The sequence below is a fragment of the Lutra lutra genome, chromosome 9, assembly GCF_902655055.1.
Source record: "Lutra lutra chromosome 9, mLutLut1.2, whole genome shotgun sequence".
Lineage (NCBI taxonomy): Eukaryota > Metazoa > Chordata > Mammalia > Carnivora > Mustelidae > Lutra > Lutra lutra.
The window spans coordinates 93,527,859-93,548,625 of NC_062286.1; the positions used below are offsets into that span (position 1 = coordinate 93,527,859).

A 20,767-nucleotide genomic window follows, 5' to 3' on the forward strand; every position below is an offset into this window, starting at 1 on the left:
CACTGGCTCACTGACTCAGACCCTTTCCTTCTGGTGCCACCATGCCCAGTCTAGGAGTTAATTAAAGTCAAGCATTGTCTTCTGTGAAGTATAGAAGTATAGAACATAAAGTATACTGAAGTATAGAACATAAAGTAGATTGGGAATAATAAAACAGCTGACATATTATAGAGTTCAGGTCACCTAAAGTTCAGACCCTAAGGTCCCCATGTAGAGAAAGTTTGCAGAAGCCTGAGATTTGGGGACCTACGGTCAGCTGGCTTCTGCAGGAGCTGGTTTGTCTTAGTTCTTAGACTTCTCTTTATAGGAAGAGATTTTGAATACTTGGCCCCAAATGATGTTTTGAAAATTGTGGGCATAGGTTAATGTTGACACCTGAGAATTTTGGGATTCAGATTTGAGGCTTCCTTCTCTGTCCCAGAGGGATGGTCAGCCCTGGCTTCTGGCTGGGCAGAGACTGCGGGGGGCGGGGGTTCAAATGCAGCTGGGCTCAGAGCAGAGGTCCTATGAGGCTACTCTCCCCCACACCTGTGTGTGCATTCTCGTGTCTGACCATGAGGCCATGTGAGGCCAGGTGGGCCTGTAAACCCTGGAGGCCTAAGTAATGATTTTCATGAAAGGCCTGGCCTTCCTGTGCTCTGGACCATATTTAAATATTAATGAAGACCGACTGGGAGTTCACATGGGTTCCTTCCTTCATTTGCTGCATCATCCTGCCCCTTCAGCTCTGCCCCGAGGCCCATCGGACTCTGAAGCTCCAACACCGGTGTTCCTGCCAACTTGTTTATGTATGCATGAGGTCAGCAGTGCTGGTGAACTCATTTATCTTGATGAAAGGATGGCCTTCAGAATCATCAAATAACTTAAATGTCTTGTGGCATAGTTGCCACCACTGTCCCTGAATTAAATGACCACAAGGAGATGAGCCAGCAAAAATGAATTCGGATTTAGAAATAAAAGCTCTCTCCTCACTGAAGGAAGCCAAAGGGTAATTCATTTTTGGTTGTACATACTGATCAAGTTTACAGCTGCATACTAAATTGTCATACATCTTTAATACAGATTTTCTTTCCTATGAATGATCAAGTCCATATTTTTTAAAGATTTATTTAGAGAGAAAAGAGCAGGGGAGGAAGGGCAGAGGCAGAAGTAGAGGGAGAGATTGATTCTCAAGCAGACTCCTGGCTGAACATGGAGTCCTACCTGGGGCTCTATCTCACGCCCCTGAGATCATGACCTGAGCTGAAATCAAGAGTTGGAGGCTTAACTGACTGAGCCACCCAGGTACCCCAAGTCTGTGTGTGTGTGTGTGTATTTTTTTTTTTTAAGGCAACAGTGTATTGTGTATTTTGTACTAATCTATAGTTTGAAGAGGATTGGAGAGGAAGAAATCCAAAGTGAGAGGCTCTGCATTCCAACCCAGGCAGGCCTGCAGGGGGGCCTGTCTTCTCTGAGTGAAGCCCATCTCTGTCTGCAAGCTTCTGGGCATGTCTGTGGTCTGGCCTTGCACTGCTTCCAGTGTCAGCTGGAGCCCTGTATTTGACAAGGACGCCAGCACCTACTGCTCCCTCCCCAGCACAGTGTGTCCATCCCTAACCCAGGCTCCCATCTCCTGAGGGGCCATGGGGAGTGGTCTCAGCACTCTGCCTGCCCAGGTACAGCTGAGCAAATCCTGAGCCTCCAAGGGAGTGGAGGGAACTTGGGTGTATGACTCCTGGTCAGAAGAAAGTCCAGCTGGAGCGTCAGTGCCCTCCAAAATGGGGTGCTACTCGTTACGCCAGTTCATGATGTGGACACATGCTGGCCTGTTTCTAGCTGTTCTGGTCTTCAGTATATTTTAGCTAGCAGTGAAAGGCTGGAAAAGGCTCCAACGGGCTTTATGGAAATCACTTAAGACTCATAAGACCACTCAGTGAGGGGGAATCCCTCACACAGCTCACCTCGCCTTCCTGACTTCCTTTAACAGGGAAAAAGCAACAGCTGTTGCTTTGCGATGGTCAGTTCTTTATTCATATTTATTCATAACTTTATTCATGCACAAAAGGTCAAGATGCACAATAGCCGAGTTGTCCCCCTGCCCAGTGCTGTAACCGTTAATTTGGTCAAAGGGATTTATTGCTGAATGTGGGACCACCAGGTAATCAGGTGGGAGTGGATGGGAGGGAGCTCACTCAGGGGTCCATAACCTGGTCCATAACCTGAATAATTACCACCAGAGCATCGGTGAATTAGGGTTAGAAGAAAATGCAAAATACATAATCCCAGCTACTCTATGCTGAGCCCAGGGGCTCTCCCATTTCTGCTCACTGGTGAGGGACTACTTTGGAAGTTCCGAGGGCCTGTGACAGCCGGGGTGGGGCTGTGACCTAGCGCAGTACAGAGCACGAGTGCAGTGTGGCTGAGAGGCGGAAGTCAGTGACAGTGGAGAACGGACACCTCGAACTTCTGGAGCCAGGGGATGACCCAAACTTCTGAGTAGCAGCTGAAAGTCTGCAACAAAGTAGGGCACGCTGAGACCCCCTGTCGCAGAGGCCACCCTCCCGAAACGCTCCACAGCGGTTAGGTCCCCCCGTGCTGCTGCTGTGGGCTGTGCATACACGCCTCTTCCTTATGACGTTCTCCCCCTGCCCTAAGTTTCTATTTTGAGAAATTTCACATCTGCAGAGAAGTTGAGAGGCTTAAGAATATATGCTTTTCACTTTCTTTTGCAAATTAGATTGTGATGTTTGCTCTTTCCTGAAGGTGTATGTGTGTATATGATTTCCAAACTGTCTGAAAGCTCCTTTTGTTCTAACCTCCCCGGCCCCAAGCCCAGGGTGTTGATTTCCTGGAGCTGTGCCCCTCAGGACGGGTGGCTGGACGTGCACTCTTGGGAGCCCTCCCTGTGTTCCCCCAGGTCTGTGGCTACTGCAGGGATGCTGGGAGTGAGCTTTGGAAACTTGCAAGCAGAGATGTTTCCCAAAGCCCTGGGGAACGGGTGAGGGCTGGGACAGCAGTGAGTGGGTGTGAGGAGGTGAGACCCCTTCGTTTTACCCTTTTTAAGGTATGGTTGGTCTGGAAGTCACAGTTATCTAGAATAGGGTGCTGGATCTTCTTGCAAGAAGTTCTGCCAATCTTCATGTCAAGCATATACTTCAGGCCCTTCACGATCTAAGGGGAAAAAGGGTCAGGTGGGTGTTACTCGATCCAGGACAGAAGGGTGGCTGCTCCTCTACCAGCAGGAGGAGGTATGGAGATGGGGGAAGGATGCCAACATATGCCCCCTTAAAGGGGCTGAGGGTGTGGAGGACTGTCTGGGACTCATGAGAGAACTCTGGGAGGGAAGCTGCTGCTTGGACCCAGGCTTGTCATTCCTGTTCATGATGCCCATTCTCGTCCCCAGAAGAGACTGAGGCTCTGAGTCTTAGAATATTTCTTTCCTGCCCAGAGCTCTCCATCAGTGGGGATGGCACCTGTGCCTCACCTCCATGCCCAACACCCACCTGTGGCCAGTGCTGACCCGCCCTGAGTGCCAATAGTGGTAGCTTGTTTTTTCCCCCAGTTTGAAAATAAAGCTTTTCCACTTGCACGTGGCAGCAACCTGGTTCATTCTCACTATGGTCTTCCAATAAAGCCTTAGCCCTGCCAAGGCCCAGGTGGAATAAAGTCGTCCCAATGTCACTGAGGGATAATTTCCCATCCACCCCCTCCCACAGGCCCTTGAGCACTGGCAGGCGCACCAGGAACTCGTTCTGTTCCATAGGAGTTGAGAGTCTGGCTCTCGAAGATCCCACAGTCCCTGGGGCTGAGTCCCTGGGGAGGTAACACTTTCTGATGGGAAATCGGCTTTTAAAGCCCACCCCACACCAGCTTGCCTTTCTGCCACATGCTTTCTAATCATGAAAATATGCTGCTCTTAAACAATTTGTGATTTTTGAAAAGAATAAGGATTATAAGAATTTCCAATAATCCTATTACACAGGAGAAACTGTTATCAGTATGCCTAAAAACTGTTGGTGTTAGAGTGGGACCCCCTCACCCTCTTTCCCTGGGGTTTGTGTGTGGGGATGGGGCAGTGGTTTGGGCAAGCTCTCTGAGTGATGTGGGCCCATATGGACAATGGCAAGAGGTCCCTTGGCGCTGTGGAGCAGACAACGGGGCGAGGTGGGGTGAGCCAGGGCGGGGGCTCTGATGGGTTAGTGGTTCCTGCAGGCCGGCATTCTGCTTCTCCCTGACTGAGAGCCTTCAGCACGCCCATCTGTGGGGGCCTGTTCCACCCCTGGCCTCCTGGGTTCCACTTCAGATGTACTACGGGCCCCAGCCTGATGGCTCCGCCCAGGAGGAGCTTGTTTTCACAAGAGGCATCTCAGGGCCTTCTTGCTGTGCCCAGGGTGCCTCTGGCTGCTCATGGACTGTTTGTGGCTGCCACTCTCAGCCTCCTGGCCTGGGTCTGGGTTCCAGATGGGCATTAGGCAGGTCGGTAAGACAGGAGCCACTTCAGCCTGGCCTCTTAGAGGTGTCCCTGACCCTTACCTGGACCAGGGCTCTGCTGATGTGAGACTCCTTGAACAAGAAGATGTCATTGGTACAGTTGTTGAACCTTTCAGCGCTGTGTCTGGCTGCTTGGAGGACTCCTGGGTCGTGGGGGTTTATTTTTTTGGGAAATCCTGGCTTCCCATCTGGGTTAAGGGTCTGGGAACAAAAATCTGAAACAGAGACGCACAAAACGAGAAAAAAGCATTGCTATGACCAGGGTCCTTGGGCCCAGGGTCGCACCTCACACCTTGTTTCTGCCATCTGCTCCCCGTGTGGCCCCTGGTCATCTACCTACCCCTCAGCCAGCCACCCCACTCCCCACAGTGCATTGTTGTGTGCCCCACAATTGCTCCCTCCTCAGAGCTGAGGACTAAGCATGAGGGGTGGCACCATGAGGTATGAAATGTAGTCCCAGCCTGCTGTGCCTGCCCACACAGTCTTTTGCGGAACCCAGGGTCATTGCTAACACGTGTTAAAGAAACCCTGAATGTGTCTTCAGGTGGCGGAGCCTCTGGATAGGATGTAGCCCCAGGGCTTAGAAGAAGGTGCCCAGTTGGCCTTTGAGGACACTGTCATCTGGATCCAGCCCCTCCATTTGTCCCCAACGAGTGGACCACGGAGAAGTGCCCAGAGGTCCATCCTGCCTTCTCCCATGTGAGGACATGGCTGCTGTCCTCTCCCTCAGTGATTCTTGTCAGAGTCCGCCCAGCATCCAGGCTATAACCCAGGGTGCGGGGGCTGCACCCTGGCACCTAGCTCCTGGCAGCGGCGTAGCACCTGATGCCCCTCATGTGCTGCCTCCTGCCATGCCCATCTGGGTGCAAGTCCAAGGACCGGGTCAGGCCCGTGCGACTTTATCCCACACAGCTCCATTGCAGGGCTGGCATGTGGTGGAGGGAGGGATGATTGGCTTTCTTTCATCATTCCATGCTCTTCCAATATTCTAAAGGAGGTCCATACTTGGATAAAAGATGGGGTAAGGAACATGAGGGGCTTCTACCCCAGCACATGGGTCCCCCAGTGTCTGACAGAACCAGGGACCCCCATATCCGCCCCTCTCCTCTCCACATCTTCTGTCGCAGGCCCCACAGAAGCAGAGCCTGGCCACACCCCAAGGCCCTCACGGAAAAAGGACCTGACTTCATTCCTCTATCCAGCTCGCTCCGTGGCCCTTCTGGAGCCCTCCTCATCCTGTAGGTACTGGGCGTACAGAAGCTTATGTTCACTGGAGCCCACGTTCCATAAATACACAGGCATGACAAACATCAGAGCAGCAGGTGAAGCGAGGTAGGAGCTGTGCGGGGGTCTGTCCACAGCACATGTAGGAGGACCAGGCTGTGCCATCTGCCCCAATCTGGGTGGAGGGGCCGAGAGCAAGCTGGGGGCCGGGAAGACAGAGGGGTCTGAGGGCTCAGGGCCCCAGCATGGCCGAAGCAAGAAGGGCTGAGAGGCAAGGCTGGGCCCGCCATGGGTGTGTGCTCATTGGGGTTACAAACTTCGGATTTTATTATAAAGAAAACAGGGCTGTAAAAAACCCCACAGGCTCTGTATGGCCACAAGTAAATGGTGGCCTTTTCTGGTTGGTGGCTCATGGTTAATTTAAGTTTCTGTCAATTTCTACAGTGGATAACTGATGTCTAAAAATAACAAAAAGTTGGGATGCCTGGGTGGCTTAGTCAGACATGTGACTTCAGCTCAGGTTATGATCTCAGGGTCCTGGGATCGAGTTCGTGTTGGACTCAGCACTCAGTCGGGGAACCTGCTTCTCCCTTTCCCTCTGCCCCTCCCCTGCTTGTGTTTTCTCTCTCTCTGTCAAATAAATAAATAAAATCTTTTAAAGATAACAGTTTGGGGGGAAAATCTAAATAAACTGAGAGGAGGGAGAAGGAAAAGAGGGTTTTTAGATTTGTAAACTGCTTCTCTTTTGGAAGATACTCTCCTAGATTTCCCTGAAATGTTAACATGCCAGAGATGATTCAGAGCTGAGCTGTTTTCATTCATTAATTAAATTTAACAGTGTGAAGTTCAGCAGCTCAGTGGCATGGCTCCATTTCAGGGGCTCAGTAGCCATACCGGGTCATGGTGGTGGATGCAGAGAGGGACATCGTGTCCTTTCAGAAGACCCCACGGGACTGCACTGCCCTGAGATTTCACTCTGCTTCCCTCTGCCGTGATCTCGGGGACTACCTGAGGCTCAGGCATCTGTGTTCAGTCTGGGGAGACTGTGCTTAGCAAGAGGCAGAGGTGCCGAGGCAGCAGGAAGTGGAGACTTGGGGAGTGTGGGTAGTGGCAGTGGTAACCAAGCTTCCGGGCTGAGCATATATAAGGTGGAAAGACTGGGGCTGACCTGTGCCCACTCCACCCCACCCCACCCCGTCTACTCCTGAGAGACAAGCTCCAGCTCAGACCCGAGACACCCGAGTATATTTGGGTGGTACAAAATAATGGCAGAAGGCATGAAAGCTCTGGGGGGAGTCAAGATACCATCTGGTTCCCCGGTGAAGAAATCTCAACTTTAGGGGAGGAAGCTGGCAGCATGAATTCAACAGAGCATGGGAGCTTTAACAAAAGCTGCACTGGGATGTCCCACTGGGGACAAGGAGTCTCCCACCCATGGGGACTGACAGAAGGGGGCTGAGGGAACTACCCTCTACCTTGTATGGGGGGTCGGGTTATGGGGCCAGTGGGCTGGCTGGGCTGGTGAACCTCCTAGCAGGATGGTGCCTTGTATGCTGTGCACCTGCTATGGGCTCTTGTGTACGTGAGAGCCCTGCTTAATGTGCGAACCAGGACAGTTTGGGGGGCATCTGGCTGGGTGGTCTGCCCTCCCCGATGTGGGGTGCAGCAGAAGGAGCACTGAGAGTAGGCAGAGAAGACACGAGTCTACGTGTGTTCTGGGACCCTGGAGGGGGACATCCCATGGTCAGCACTGCCTGACCAAGCAGGGCCCCACCTGGCAAATGGGTCTCCCCCAGCTAGATTCTTGGGCCCAAAGCTGAAACATCAAGATGAAGCTCATGTCTCTTCTGCAAGGCTCCCTAAGCTTTAGCAGCCCCATGTATCCGGCCCTCTGTCCCTGATGAAAACAGCATACTGCTGGTACCTTGCCCAACGCAGGGTCATGGCCATCTGCCGGTCCGAGTTCTGTCCATGACCAGCACTGGGATTCTCCTTTGCAAGAATCCAGCCCTCCTAGGACAGTCTTTGCTAAAAGTCTCCAAAGATGGAAACAAGGAAAGCTGCTTGTGTTCTGCTGGCACTATTGAGTGTCAGCAGCTGGGCTGGTCAGGCTGGGTCAGGCCCTGGAACCCGCATTTCCCCAAGCCGCCCCCATGGCTGTGACTCAGGTGGTGGTGCTGGGGGGTGCTTCTGGGCTCTACGCACAGACACCCTAAGTTGTGAGGGGGGCGGGCCGAGGGCTGCGTCCCCGGCACCCGTGCTCACGCACCACACGAAGTCCAGTGTGATTTGTACTTTAAACCAAAAGCCATTTGGGCAAACAACTCCAGGCTTCATTTCTGCTCCTCCATTTCTGGCAGAGAAAGAAAGAAGCTACTTTTGCGCAAGGGATGGAACCTCCAGTGTATTCTGGCCATCAGAGCGTAGGGCTCCCCCTTTCCCTACCGTGGGGATCAACATAGCTTCTATGTTTTGCTTTGTATAAATTGCTTTTTGTGATTATAAGCTTGTCTATTTTGGGTAGGAAATTTGAAAAATACAGAAAAGTATAACAAGAGCAACAAAATGTTATCACTCTTACTATCTCAAATTAAAAGTCAATCTTAATAACCAGTGTTGATTTTTTAAAAAATAAAATGTATCAAATGTAATTTAGCTTGCATGGAGCAGGATTATAAATGAAGTGAAAGAGTAAGGCTTCGTGGCTCAGTCAGTTAAGCATTTGACTCTTAGTTTCAGCTCAGGTCATGATCTCAGGGTCGTGAGATCGAGCCCCAACTTGGGGCTCCAACTGGGGAGCCAACTTGGGCTCCACGCCGAAGGGGTTCTGTTTGAGATTCTCTCCCTTTCCCTCGGACCCTGCCCCTTCTCACTCTTTCATTCTAGGAAAGGAAAAAAAAAAAAAAAGAAGTGGAAGTAGGTGAGGCTGAACCTCAGATGTGTGTGTTTTTGGAACACATGATGTCATTTCCTAAGTGATTCGGTAATGTTACAAAAAGTTTAGGGAAAATACTGGCATAGGTTTATTTTTATCTAACTACATGTTTTCCTAAAATATAGGCTTTAAGTCAGGAAAGCTTCACCAGTGCAGTTGTCTAAAGAAACAATAAAAGCTCAATTTTTAATTAAAAAAGAGTTGAAAGTCAAATCTATTTTTAGGATTCTTCAAGAGAAATCGGCAGGGAAAGGCTTCTCATGGAGAATAAACATCCCAAAGAGGAGCTCTCCCTCAGGGAAGAACGGAGGCCACCAAGAGAGTACTGAGCAGACGGTGACAGTGCAGGCTGGGTGGCCTGGGGATCGGGCCAGGGGGTCAGTCCCTTCCCCATGAAAGGGGGCTTGAGCTGTCCTCAGAGATGTAGTATCTGGTGTGTGTGTTGCACAGCCAAAGTCTGGGGAGCAGGAGAGTTAAAGCTGTCCCTCCCTTGTCACCACTCTGCAGGTAGCATGTGGGTCCCTATTCTACAGGGGAGAGACTGAGGCCCCAGGGGAGTGCAGGGTAGGGTTAAACCAGGCTCAACTAATTATAAAGCCCTGTAATGAGAAGATGAGCCACTGCAAACTTGGCTGGGGGCAGGGGAGGGGGGCAGAATGTGACATGGCAGCCCTGTGGAGCTTCCCAGGAGAAAGTTATCTCTTAACAGGTTGAGAAAGGACTTTTGGGTTTCAACGGAATATAAAAGTGTTGAGGACACTGATGTGGCAATTTCCTAAGTCCTGAAGGGCTCAAGGAGGGAAGATGCCACAGGGCTCTGCATTTAGGTCAGTGCACTTTAATATCTGGACATGGGGAGGTCACATGCCCAGAGGACACCAGCATCAGGGGCCCTGTCACCCCCACAAGAAGGCACTGGAATCTGTTCTCCGAGGAGGAAAAGGAAAGGCTGTGGGAGCTGTGGGAGCAGAGTTGGGGTAGGCTGAATTACTGTCTCTGCCCAACCACCAGACAGAGGGACCTCCAAGCCCCTCTTTCTGAGGCCCTTGCTGGGGCCCTCATCTGTCAAATGAAGGAAGCACCAGAAGAGATTGCTTCAGAGGGGCGTGGGGGGTGGCGTGGGTAGGCCACTGGTGTGGCAGAGACTCGGAGCAGGGATGTGGACAGGTAGCTGCCAAGCACCCCAGGCCCAATGAGAATGCCTTTCACGTGCCGGCGCAGTCAGGCCTCTCCAAGGCCCAGGAGTACTGAAGTTCTTTACCCATCTCCTGGGTGATGACCCTGAGGCTTAGGGAGGCTGCAGGTTCCACAGCTACAAGGTTTGGGGAGTCTATAGTACCCTACTGTCTGCATGTGTGTGTGGGCTCTGGACTTTCCAGCTGGCGCTCAGTGATAGAGAGCAGATCTGACAGGGGAGGTCTGCTGCTCTGATGAGGTAGGTGGCTCCCTTTTGGGCGTGGACTGGAGAGGGTTTTGTCCAACAGTGAGGCATGGCAGAGGGAGGCCTGCCTGTGAGAGGACACTAACAGTCGTCCAGTGCCACCTGTCTCGGAATTCCCCATGCAGTCTTGTTCCCGTCCCTGCTCTGTTCCGTGAAGAAATGGAGGCAAGGGGAAGGAACTTGGCAAAACAGTTGACAATGACCAACAATTATTAAATTGCCATGCAGTTAGGATGGCAGGCTCCACATCTCTCCAGGAGACCCTTCGCTAAAGAGTGTGAAGGAGTGTGCTTCTTTGTTCTGAACATTCGGTTTCTTCCCCTGACTTGTGCCCCTGGGATGGGTACTAAGTGGGGGGGAGGGGCAGAGAAAGACAGTGGTACCCTGAGAAGAGGCCTCAGCACGGAAGCTAAGAATGAAGGTTGGGGAGAAAGAGGAGGTGGGTGTCCTGTCCCTGAGGTCCCCACGTGCAGCACTCACCCAAGACAGTCTAGGGGCCAGAAGCAAGTGTCACCATGAGGGCATGTGATCCCTCCACTAGCCAGGAGGTTAAAGAACATGGGGTGGGGGCCCTCGAAGTCTCCACCAGCAACCACAGCCTATGAGTCCAATGAGGGTAGGGCATGGCCTGCTCCTTTGTGCTCTATTGGGGACCCGTGCTCACAGGCTATGTAACTTGGGCAAGTAACCTAATCTCCTTGTGCCTCAGTTTCTGGAGCACAGCAGCAGTGCCCTCCCTCCCCTTCTCCCCTGTGCTGGCCTGACAGGAAGTGTCTGATCCGTAGGCTCAGATGGTGGGGGGTGGGGGCGGGGGTGGGGAGTCACAGGACAGCAGCCAGCAGGCAGGAAGCACAGACATCAGATAGAAACTGCTTAACAACCAAGGGGCATCCCAGAGCTTGGTCCTCCAGGAGGGGCCACAGGGAAGTCTCCCTTGGGTAGACAGTTCTCAGTCCCTGCTGAGACTTCTCTTGCCCCTAGGCAGGCCCCAGACCCCCTATCCCTGAACCCTGCAAGGGCAGCTGCTGCCTGGAGGGGAGCCGCCTGCCCCTGCCGCGGAGCAGTCCCCCGGGGCTGGCAAGCCAGCAATGAGCCTTGGGGACCCGGGCAGGAAACTCAGGACGCGTCCCGCCGCCGTCGGACCTCGCCTCGGGGATCGGCAGAGCTCCGGAGCCCAGGCATGAAGCGGCCCAGGGAACACCTTGCTCTTACCTCGCAAAAGATCCCCGGTGGTGCTCAAGACCAGGCAGCAGAAGGCGAGCAGCACCCCAACGGGCCGCATGGCTGCCTGCCTAGAGGGCAGCGCGCGCTGGGGTAACTGGGTCCTCTGCCAACGGTAGTGCTAGGGAGCCAAGAGGGGGCCCCGCCCCGCAAACCGCCCCTGGCCGGGATGGGGGCCGCCTGCCTCGGGTGGGGGCGGCGCCGTGAAGGGGGTGGGGTAGGGGTGGAGGGGGTGGGGGTGGGCGGTGATGGTTTCTTGCTGAATCATTTTGACCAGAAGCTCCTCACCTGCACATGTCAGGGCTACAAAGTCAACCGCTTCCTTTAAAGAGTTTCCAAACAGCGATTATTTGCAAGGGAAGGAGAAAGAGAAATGAGAGCTGTGAGAAAACAAAACCTTTGCGAGTGTCTACCCTTGAAATACGCATGGAAGAGACATCGCATTTAAAAAGTTACTGGGGGCGCCTGTGTGGCTCAATCAGTTAAGAGTCTGCCTTAGGCTCAGGTAATGATCCCCTGGTCTTGGGATGAGACTGCACTGGGCTCCCTGCCGGTGGGAGTCTGCTTCTCCCTCTCCTTCTGCCTCCTATCCTGCCCAGCTACCCCCCTGCATGTGCTCTCTCTATCTTGCTCACTCTCTCATAAACAAACAAATAAAATCTTAAAAAGAAATCAGGGGTTTTGAATGCAGAATCATCTGGGTTTTCTTCTCCAAAGGACATGCTTCTCAGTCCCAGGATTCCAGCGTTCTGAACGGCCCCCTGCAGGAGACTCTCCTCTGCTGGTGTGAGTAGGCATCCTCTCTTAGAAAGTGGGGAGGAAAATGGGGTGTAGACTGAAATTTCAGAGAATGGACATCGCCAGGAAACATACTCCTTCTGGGTGATTTCTGCATCTGGAAACTGGCAGACAGCAGTGTTTGCTGGTTAAATGTTTGATCACTGCCCAGCTTTGGCTCTACACTAGCAAAGGTGAAGGAAGAACAGAGGTTTTCCAGAACAGATGGTGACCCAGAGGTTTGTTTGTTTCCCTTTACATGCCCAACCCAGTAGTTAGAGTGGGGTGTCTGGAGCACATGGCTTGAGTTTGTTTGAATTTGGCTCTGCCTTTTAACACTTGGATAACCTTGGTTGAGGGATGGCCTCTCTGTGCCTCAGTTTCCCCTGATGATTGTGGTGGGGGCTTGGGGACTTCCTCAGTATAAATGCTCGGGGCTGGGATAGAAGACATTGCATGGTCTTAGCTGCAGGGCACCCCCCTCCCCGACTTTAGGACTACCCTGGCAGGAGAAAGGAGATGGCTGAGCCTTTTCCAGATGGGTCCTGCTGCGGCATACCTGCCTTTGGGTAGGGAGATCTGGGTTTGTGTGACTCAGACAAGCCTAGGCTGGTGCCTCAGGGCAAGGCACTGTTAAATGAGGAAGTGCCACAGCAGGAAGGAGCTTCTACAGCAGTATAGTTTCAGGGTCCTCTGGGCGAAGTGTGTGCATGTGTATGTGTGCATGTGTGTAAGTGTGTGTATCTGTGTCTGTTCACAGTGTGTATGTGCATGTATCCACGAGTCTTTATTTCTGTTTTTGCATATGTTGGGAGTATGAACACACATAAGTGTGTTGTTCTGATTGTGCACAAAAGGAGGTTATGTATGTGCTTATGTGCCTTGTGTATAAGTCTGTTTGAGTGTGTGCTTGTGTGTATATATTGTGATGGTTAATTTTGTGTGTCAGCTTGACTGAGTCACAGATATTGGCCCCGATATTTGGTTAAACATTATTTCTGCATGTGCTTGTGAGGGTGTTTCTGGATTAGCTTTTGAATTGGCAGACTGAGTAAAGCAGGTTGCCCTCCACAATACAGAGGGCCTTGTCTAATAATTTAAAGGCTTGTGTAGACTAAAGGCTGAAGAAGAAGAAATAATTTTCTATTTACACAAATCGACTGTCTTCAGCCTCCTTCCCTAGGATTCAGATTTCAACTGGAACTTATACCATCAGGTTTGCTGGTTGGATTTTTCAGCCTCCAAATCATATGAGCCAACTCCTTATAATAAATCTCTTTATACACATGGACACAACCACCACCGCCCACAGCCCACCCTATTGGTTCTGTTTCTCTGGAGAACCTTGACTCATATGTTTGTGCACATGTCTGTACCTAGAGGTGTCTATGTGTGTCTATCATGTGTGTGTCTGTGTCTGTGTCTCTGTGCTCTGTATGTTCATATGCATCTGGGTGCCCATGTGTGTTTCTTGAATCTGGGTGAAAGGCTTTTCTATTCATATGTGTCTCTGTGTGTATGTGATTGTGTGTGGCCATGTGTCTCTGGGTTACACGCATTCTTTCTGTCCCATCTGAGGCCTGCCCGGACTGATGCAGGGGTGATAGGCTTTCTGCTGAGTCCCTGTCATTCATCCATCATCCATCCGTCCTTCCATCCCCTTGCTGCTGGAAGTGCGGTCCCTGGAACGGGAGTCCCTGGGAACCTGAGGGAAATGTAGATGCTCAGGCCCAACCCCAGACATTCTGAATGAGATTCTCTGTGAGTGGGGCTGTTTTCACAAGCTGTCCAGGAGAATTTTCGGCGCCTAAAGTCTGGGAAGCACCGACTGAACCAATTTTGTCTCCCCTCCTGTCTTCTTGTCTCACTGACATGTATGACATCTTCTGGCCTCCATATGATGCCCACTGCTGGCTTTGGCCATGCAGCATCCCACCACATGAAGAATTGTTCATAAAGCATAAAACTATGTGAGTTTCCTGGGGTGAATGGATATGGGAGGGACATGTGGCTGGCCAGGGTGCTCTTCCTCCCAAGCAGATGTGGCCAGGGCCCCAGATCCATCCCTCCATTGGGCATGAAGCTGTGGAGTCTAGTTTTTCTAGAACCTCTGAGCCAGGACTTTTAAGGCCCAGCCTGCACAGCTGAGGAGCCTCATATCTTTGGCTGGGTGGGTAGGAAGCAGAGACATTGGTGGGGACCTAGGTTTGGGTCCCTCTCTCCCAGGATCTCTTGAGAGCTCTTCCTTACCTCCCATTGGGGTAAAAAGAGGGGGATGGAGCTTAGGTGACATGGCCCCTGGGTGGCCTGGTTTCCCTGACTCTGATGTCCCTCCTTCCTGCCATATTCGACAGAGCTGGCAGCCTCACAGCCAATGCAAACACATTAAATTTACTGCAGAAGGTTCATCTCAGCACAGACTGTGTGAACTCCCAGGCAGGCCCTGCTCTCAGGGTACCTGATTTGTTACCTCCACTGTGGTTCTCTTTGCAGTTTGCAAGCAAAATCCAATGATATGCCTGGATTAGTTATCTATTGCTGCATAAACAAACAACGACAAACTTTGCAGCTTGAAACACAGGTTTACTGTCTCAGGATAACTGTGGGTCAGGACTGGGCAAGCTTAGCTGGGTTCTCTGCTTCAGGACTTCCCCAGGCTACAATGCAAGTGCCAACTGGGGCCAAGTCCCATTTGAGGGCTCAACTGGGGAAGGATCCCCTTCCAAGCTCACATGCTTGTTCGCCATCCTCAGTTCCTAGCCATCTGGACCTCCCAACATGGCTGTTGGGCTCCTTAAGGCAAGCAAGGGTGTGAGAATGTCCTAAAAAGTGACTTCGGGCTCCCTGAGCCTTGAGAATCTCATGTGCACAAAGGGCACAAGCTGGACTCTTTGTGGTTTGTGAAGGTCCAATCCGAGCAGGTGTGAAGGGAGCCCCTAATGCCTGTGTCTCACCTGCAGACCAGTGGCAATGCAAATACACCTCATAGAATCTGTGGAAGGATAAAGAGACAATGCCTGCTGGGCACTTACAAGGTCATAAAAACCACATCCCTTGAAAAACATGGCAAAGGTTTGTTTGCCCATAGCTGTCAGACTGGTAGCCAAGTGGCCTTCTCCCTACACTCTGGGAGGTCAGCTGGTCCAGAGCTTTGGAAAGCAGGGGTGCCAGGCAGAGGCAGGAAGGGTCTGAGAGTGCCTGTTGAGTGGATGGAAATACTCAAAAGAGCTTCTTCTGTGTGATGATCACCTCCTGCATGCACCAGTTAGCAAATTGGCTCAGTGAATTGCCATCATAAGATCATAAGATGGGTATTGTCTTTAAGATGAATGTCAGTGTCCCCGCTTTACAGATGAGAAGAGTGAGGTTCAGGGAGGGGAAGTACTTGCCTAGGGTCACACAGCATGCTTATTCTAGTGCTGGGCTTAACACCAGCTTTGAGGCTCAGCCTGAAGTCTGGACTGTGAAAATCAGTAAAGGAACCTTCACTAAAGTGGGATGGGGAGGCTGGAAGGTAGGGTCCTACCTGTCAACACCAATTACAGGAAGAGTTGTCAATTACGGACCCCCAACAGAAGAGTCCTCAGCAGGAAAAAATAATCAATTACAGGCTCCCTTAGGGAAAAGATGTTCACTGCCTTTCCTGCAAGAAATCTACTACCCCTTGCAAATGAGCCAATGAGAAATCGTCATCACCCTGAACTCTTGCTTCTCTCTGGTAGATTTAGGTTTGAAATAACCACTCTTGACTTCCTCCTCCTTCTCCATAAAATAATGCTGCTCTGCTTCATTGGGCTTGCCTATGGTCTTGCAGTAGCTTGCGTGTCCCAAGTTGTAATTCTCTGCTATTCCTGAATAAACCCATTTTTGCTGTTAAGATAAGTGACTTTTATTTTTAAGGTTAACAGGACCTTCCACAGTGTTCTTTCCAGCAGAGGAGGCTACTTGCAGATTCACCTGCTTAGCAACACAGGATTCTGGGAACATTCTAGAGGACACAGTGGAAGGCCACAGCCTTGTCCAGAAGGAAGAACTGGCAGGCCTCCTTAGGATACTTTCAAGATCTGATCTTTGATCTTCTTTGGCACATCTGTTTGTTTCCACGGAGGTGAGAAAGAGTGTAGGGTCAGAAGGCCAGTTTGAGGGGATTCTGGGATCAGATTTTTACACCTTGTGACTTGAGCAAGTGCATTTAATCCCAGAAAAGGCAACTTTCTGTTCTTGCACCCAACGTCCTCAGCCAGTCCATGGCCTTCACCCCAGGAATGGGATTTTAGGAGGTCCAGCCTCATGAGGGATAGTCTGAAGGTGAGGGAGATGCAGGGGCTTGGGGGTGAGTAGTGAGGTGAGAGAGGGAGAGTCCCACAGTGCAAGCCAGGATTCTGAGAGGGCAGAATGGGCTCCAGAGTGGAGCTCTGAGGGGCTGGGTAGAGGACACTAGCGGGGTGGTGGGGAGCACTGGCTTCATGGCTGAGTGTCTTTCCTGGATCTAGCTTGTGTTTGTGCCCAGGGGCTCAGATGACCAGACCATCCAGTTCTAACACTGTACTGTACCCAGCTGCCTGGCCACACAGCTGAGAAACCACAGGAACATCTGAACCACCCTACTGTTTCCTAACCCTGAGCTTCCCTGCAGCCTGTCTTGGCTACAACCAGGTCCCAGGGCTCCATCAGTTAGTGACAGAAATGATAACAGCGAGAGAGAGTGTGTTGCCGGCATTTACTACATGCTGGGGACTTCCTCAGCATGCTATGACTACTTCTTCACTTCATGCCTGTTCCATCACTGTACAGAGAGGAAACTGAGGCCCACAGAGGGTGACAAGTTGCAGGAAGTTTTGCAGAGCAGGGGCCCAAGCCCTGGCAGTGTGGCTCTGGCTTCTAGGTCCTAGCTGCTGGGCCCAGTGCCTGGCCCTGTGGCATCTGTGCCCACCACATTGGCACCAGCTCCACTGGGATGGGCGGGGGGTGACTCCTGAGCTCTGACTGGCCTGAAGATGCTGGTTTGGCAATAGAGGTATCTAATGGTGGCCCAGTTCACTGAGACAGAGGCAGCTGGTGTTGCTACACCATTCAGAAGGGTGGTTAGCTGAAAAGTCACAAAGTCTCACAGAGCGAGCAGTGGCCTCAGGAGTCTCGGTGTTGTGCGAGTGAGAGATCGTTTTTATGGCAGAAACAAAAACTGGGTGTCCGTGGAGAGGATTGCTGATGGGCTTCTGATCCCTTTGTGTTCTTTTTGTTGTTGTTTTTTTTCTTCTTGTTGGTTTGCTTCTGATACCCTTATGTTGCCTGTACTTTCCTTTTTCAAGTCCATGGTGCTTATCTGAGTGGTGAGATCTACAAGACAGATCTTTGTCTTTGTATTTGTCTGTTCACAGAGAATGCAGTTTACACTTTTCTCCAGGGCTGTTGAGAGTGTGAGGAGAATTTTATCCACATGCTGGTGCTGTGATCCCAGAAATGAACACAGTGTTCCTTCCAGGGTAACCACAGACCATCTAGATTCAGAGGATAGGAAAAAACCCCTAGTCTCAGCAAGACAGTGTCACTGTCACATCGTAAGAAAAACATGTGGAAGGGGATGCACTGATGTGGGTGAGTTATCTGCCACAAGTGGGTCCAGAAAAGATTCAGTGTCTACCTACTGTAAAGACTGTCTCCCTGTCTCCCTGACTTGACCTACTCAGTGAGAGTGCTGCCTGTTCTCCTCATGCTGGGCATGGCCAGGACAGGACAGGGGGCAGTAGGCATGCTGGCATGTAGCCAAGGGGTTCAGGAGAATCTAACACCACCCCAGCTTGTGGACTGGGCTCTGACTGGCCCATGTCAACTCATTTGGTTCAGGTGAGCAAGTGACTGAAGGTGGGTCAATCAGAGTCCAGTGAACGATTCATTTTCTATAATTGAAGAAGGAACAGCTATCGTTCATTCCTCCATCCTACTCCCTCTCCTTCCTTTCCTTTTCCTCCCTTGGATGAATAAAGCAGTCTGTAGCCCCCAGAGTTAGAAGGTGTTTTGGTATATGAGGGCAGGCTGAAGAGGAAGCCACAGATAAGAGAATTGTAGAGAGTCAGCCATGCCAACCCCTGAATCAAACCCATCCTGAAGGCCACATACTGCTAGATTTTCCAGTTATGAGTTCTCATAAAATCCCTTGGCATGTAAAACCATTCATACTGGAGTTTCAAGGGTTTGTTGTTGTTGTTTATTGTTTTTTTTTTCCCTCCCTCAACATGAAAGGGTTCTAGCTGACATAGATGGAAAACAGGTTTGTGGCTGTGTCAGTATCAAGGCTATGTGCTTGCCAGTGGCCAGCCAATCTGGGAGTGTGCAGAAGCTGGTAATGCTGTTTACCTTGAGAACTGAAGGACTTTGCAGCAGGGACGTAAGCCTAGATCAAAGGGTGGAACTGAATTCAGGTGCACAAGCATGGTCAGTTTTCAGCACAACAAAATGGTCTTGGTTCTTGGAGGCTGGACACAACCTGCCTTCCCTGTGGCCAATGCTGTGGCCTCTGCCTGGAGGTGACTTAAAGGCCTGGCGTATCTTCTAACATCCCATTACCTAAGGTTGCCAGTTAAAATACAGGGCACCAAACTAAATCTGAATTTCAGAGGAACAACAAGTGAACTATTAGTGTAAGTATATCTTAAATATGGCATGGGACATGCTTGAGCCAAAATTTATTCATTATCTGAAATTCAAATTTAACTGGGCATTCCGTATTTGACTTGCCAAATATGGCAGCCCTTATCTGTCTTTAGCCGGTGAAATTTGTAGGACAGAGATGCCAGCTCTTTCTACTGGTTCTCCTGTGTGGATTGGGGGTGCTCTCAGCTTGGGGCTGTGGAGCTCAGAAACCTGGTAGGTCAGCCTCATCAGCCACCCATTCTGGTCAGCCCCAGGGCTCTGGTTCGGTTACCAGAGCAGGAGCAGAGCCTGGTACTGACAGGATGGGAGGTGTTTTCTTTGCTCCTCTCACCCTTATGTTTTGTGGGTATATGTCCTGAGAAGTCCTGCTACATGCTCCCCTGTGTGGGGACGGGACTCCTCACCTGCTGTGTCGCTATGATGGTGAGGTATGCATGAGCATTTTGAAGCAGGCGCCCTCCCTCTGTCAGATCCAGCCGGACGCCTGGAGACCAGAGCTCTGTCTGCAGAGCCATCGAGCCTTTCCTGAAGGTGTCAGGCCCGGGCTTGGCTAGCAGGAGCAGAGGGTAGAGTTGCTCTCTCTGCCTGGGCTGCTCCATGGGCACAGGGCCCCCAGTGGTACCCACTTCCCTAGCCCTGGGGGTGATCATCCTTGACTGAAGAGAGCTGACCGGGGACAGGGCCACACCCTTTCCCAGGGGCAGCCTGTGTCCCCTTGGTCCATGGCATGACATCTCTGCACTCCCATCGCTGCTCCTGAGCTGCCCTCACTCCCCGCCAGGCTGCTGCTCACCCAGTGCCATCTCATTGGCTCCCCAGGGAACTCTTCCATAACAGATGGGCTGTGCTGTCTCCGTAGAAGGGATATTAAATTTGGGTTCTGATGGTTAGGGAGGAGCTCTCTTGGAAGGAGAGGAGAGGGGCAAGAGCTGAAGGAAGGGCACCAGCAAGGGCGTGGCATGTGGGTGTTGGGGTGCTCCTTCTTAGGATAGTCATGCTGCTTCCCTGTGGCTACAGCTAGGGACAGAGGAGGCCAGTCCAGGCTTCATCATGCGGTCCTGGATCATTGGGTCACTCTTGGGGTTGCCTGAGCCCAGGGAAATGAGTGGTGGTGTTGAGAATGAACTTTGTTCTATAGTCATTGGTGAGGCTGTTTAAGCCTCATCCGGCAGAACAGTGACAGCTGTGTGACCTATTACCTGGCACTGGGAGAGCCAAGGGCCCTGTGTAGATTGACGGCATGTTCACCCTAAATTGTCGCCCACCTGCCCTGCTGAGATGCCCCCATAAGGTGCAGCTCCTTGATCGGGCTCTCATATGCATAGGATAGCCTTGGCCCTGGAGGTTTGGAGTTAGGATGCTGGGAGATCCTTGGAAGAGGCTGGCACCAGAGAGGATGAAGAGGAAAAAGCACAAGGCAGGATGCCTCGGAGTCCAGGTCCCAGTGCCATCTCAGGGACATGCGGGCTGCTGACTGATGAGGAAAGTCATCTCTCTGACCCATCTTCCCTCTTCACGTCTCTCTGACCAAAGTCAGATTCTCTGCCCTTTAAGGATTTGTGTGATTATGCTGACAGATCACAGGGGTAACCAGGACAATCCCCCACCCCCCCCACTCCCACCTCACCATCCTTAATCACATCCACAAACTGACCCCATGGTTAGGACCTGCGCATCTCTGGGGGCCATTGCCCTGTTAGCTCCAGGATGTGTCAGGAAGAGGAAGACCTCTGTTTTTTGCTGCCAAGCTTAGGGGTGAGCCCCACCCCCCCACTGGATGAGCACCCTTGCAGCCTGCAAGGTGGCCGGCCCTGAGCTGGTGAGGCCTCAGGGGCATGCCCCCAGCTCAGCTGTCTCACAAGCCACTCAGCCTTCATTCTTCTCCTTCAGGGAGGGTCCTGTGCTGAGTCCCTGGAACAGACCTGGAGACAAAGGTTGGGGTGGACCCAGAGTATCAGGGAGGCAATTGTAGTGAGAGACACGTACACATGATGGACAGTGGCCACACTGTTAGTGACAATGGAATCCTGACCCAGAGCTTGCAACAC

General features: G+C 51.6%; 2 protein-coding genes across 2 annotated transcripts in view; one reads left to right on the forward strand and one right to left on the reverse strand.

Annotated features, from left to right (window-relative positions):
• Positions 1 to 5,715, forward strand: part of APMAP (adipocyte plasma membrane associated protein) — a 59,220-nt gene extending 53,505 nt beyond the window's left edge. Inside the window, exon 9 of the mRNA XM_047744588.1 lies at positions 5,598 to 5,715. Within this exon, the coding sequence (XP_047600544.1) occupies positions 5,598 to 5,654 (57 nt within the window). The 3' untranslated portion in view covers positions 5,655 to 5,715. The remainder of the gene's footprint in view (positions 1 to 5,597) is intronic.
• Positions 2,019 to 11,469, reverse strand: CST7 (cystatin F). Its single transcript, XM_047744592.1, has 4 exons — positions 11,283 to 11,469; positions 4,513 to 4,685; positions 3,034 to 3,150; positions 2,019 to 2,490 (listed from the first exon to the last, which is right to left on the reverse strand). The coding sequence occupies exons 1-4, from the start codon at positions 11,350 to 11,352 to the stop codon at positions 2,413 to 2,415; spliced, it is 438 nt and encodes a 145-aa protein (XP_047600548.1). The 5' UTR covers positions 11,353 to 11,469; the 3' UTR covers positions 2,019 to 2,412.
• Positions 11,470 to 20,767: the final 9,298 nt, after the last annotated feature.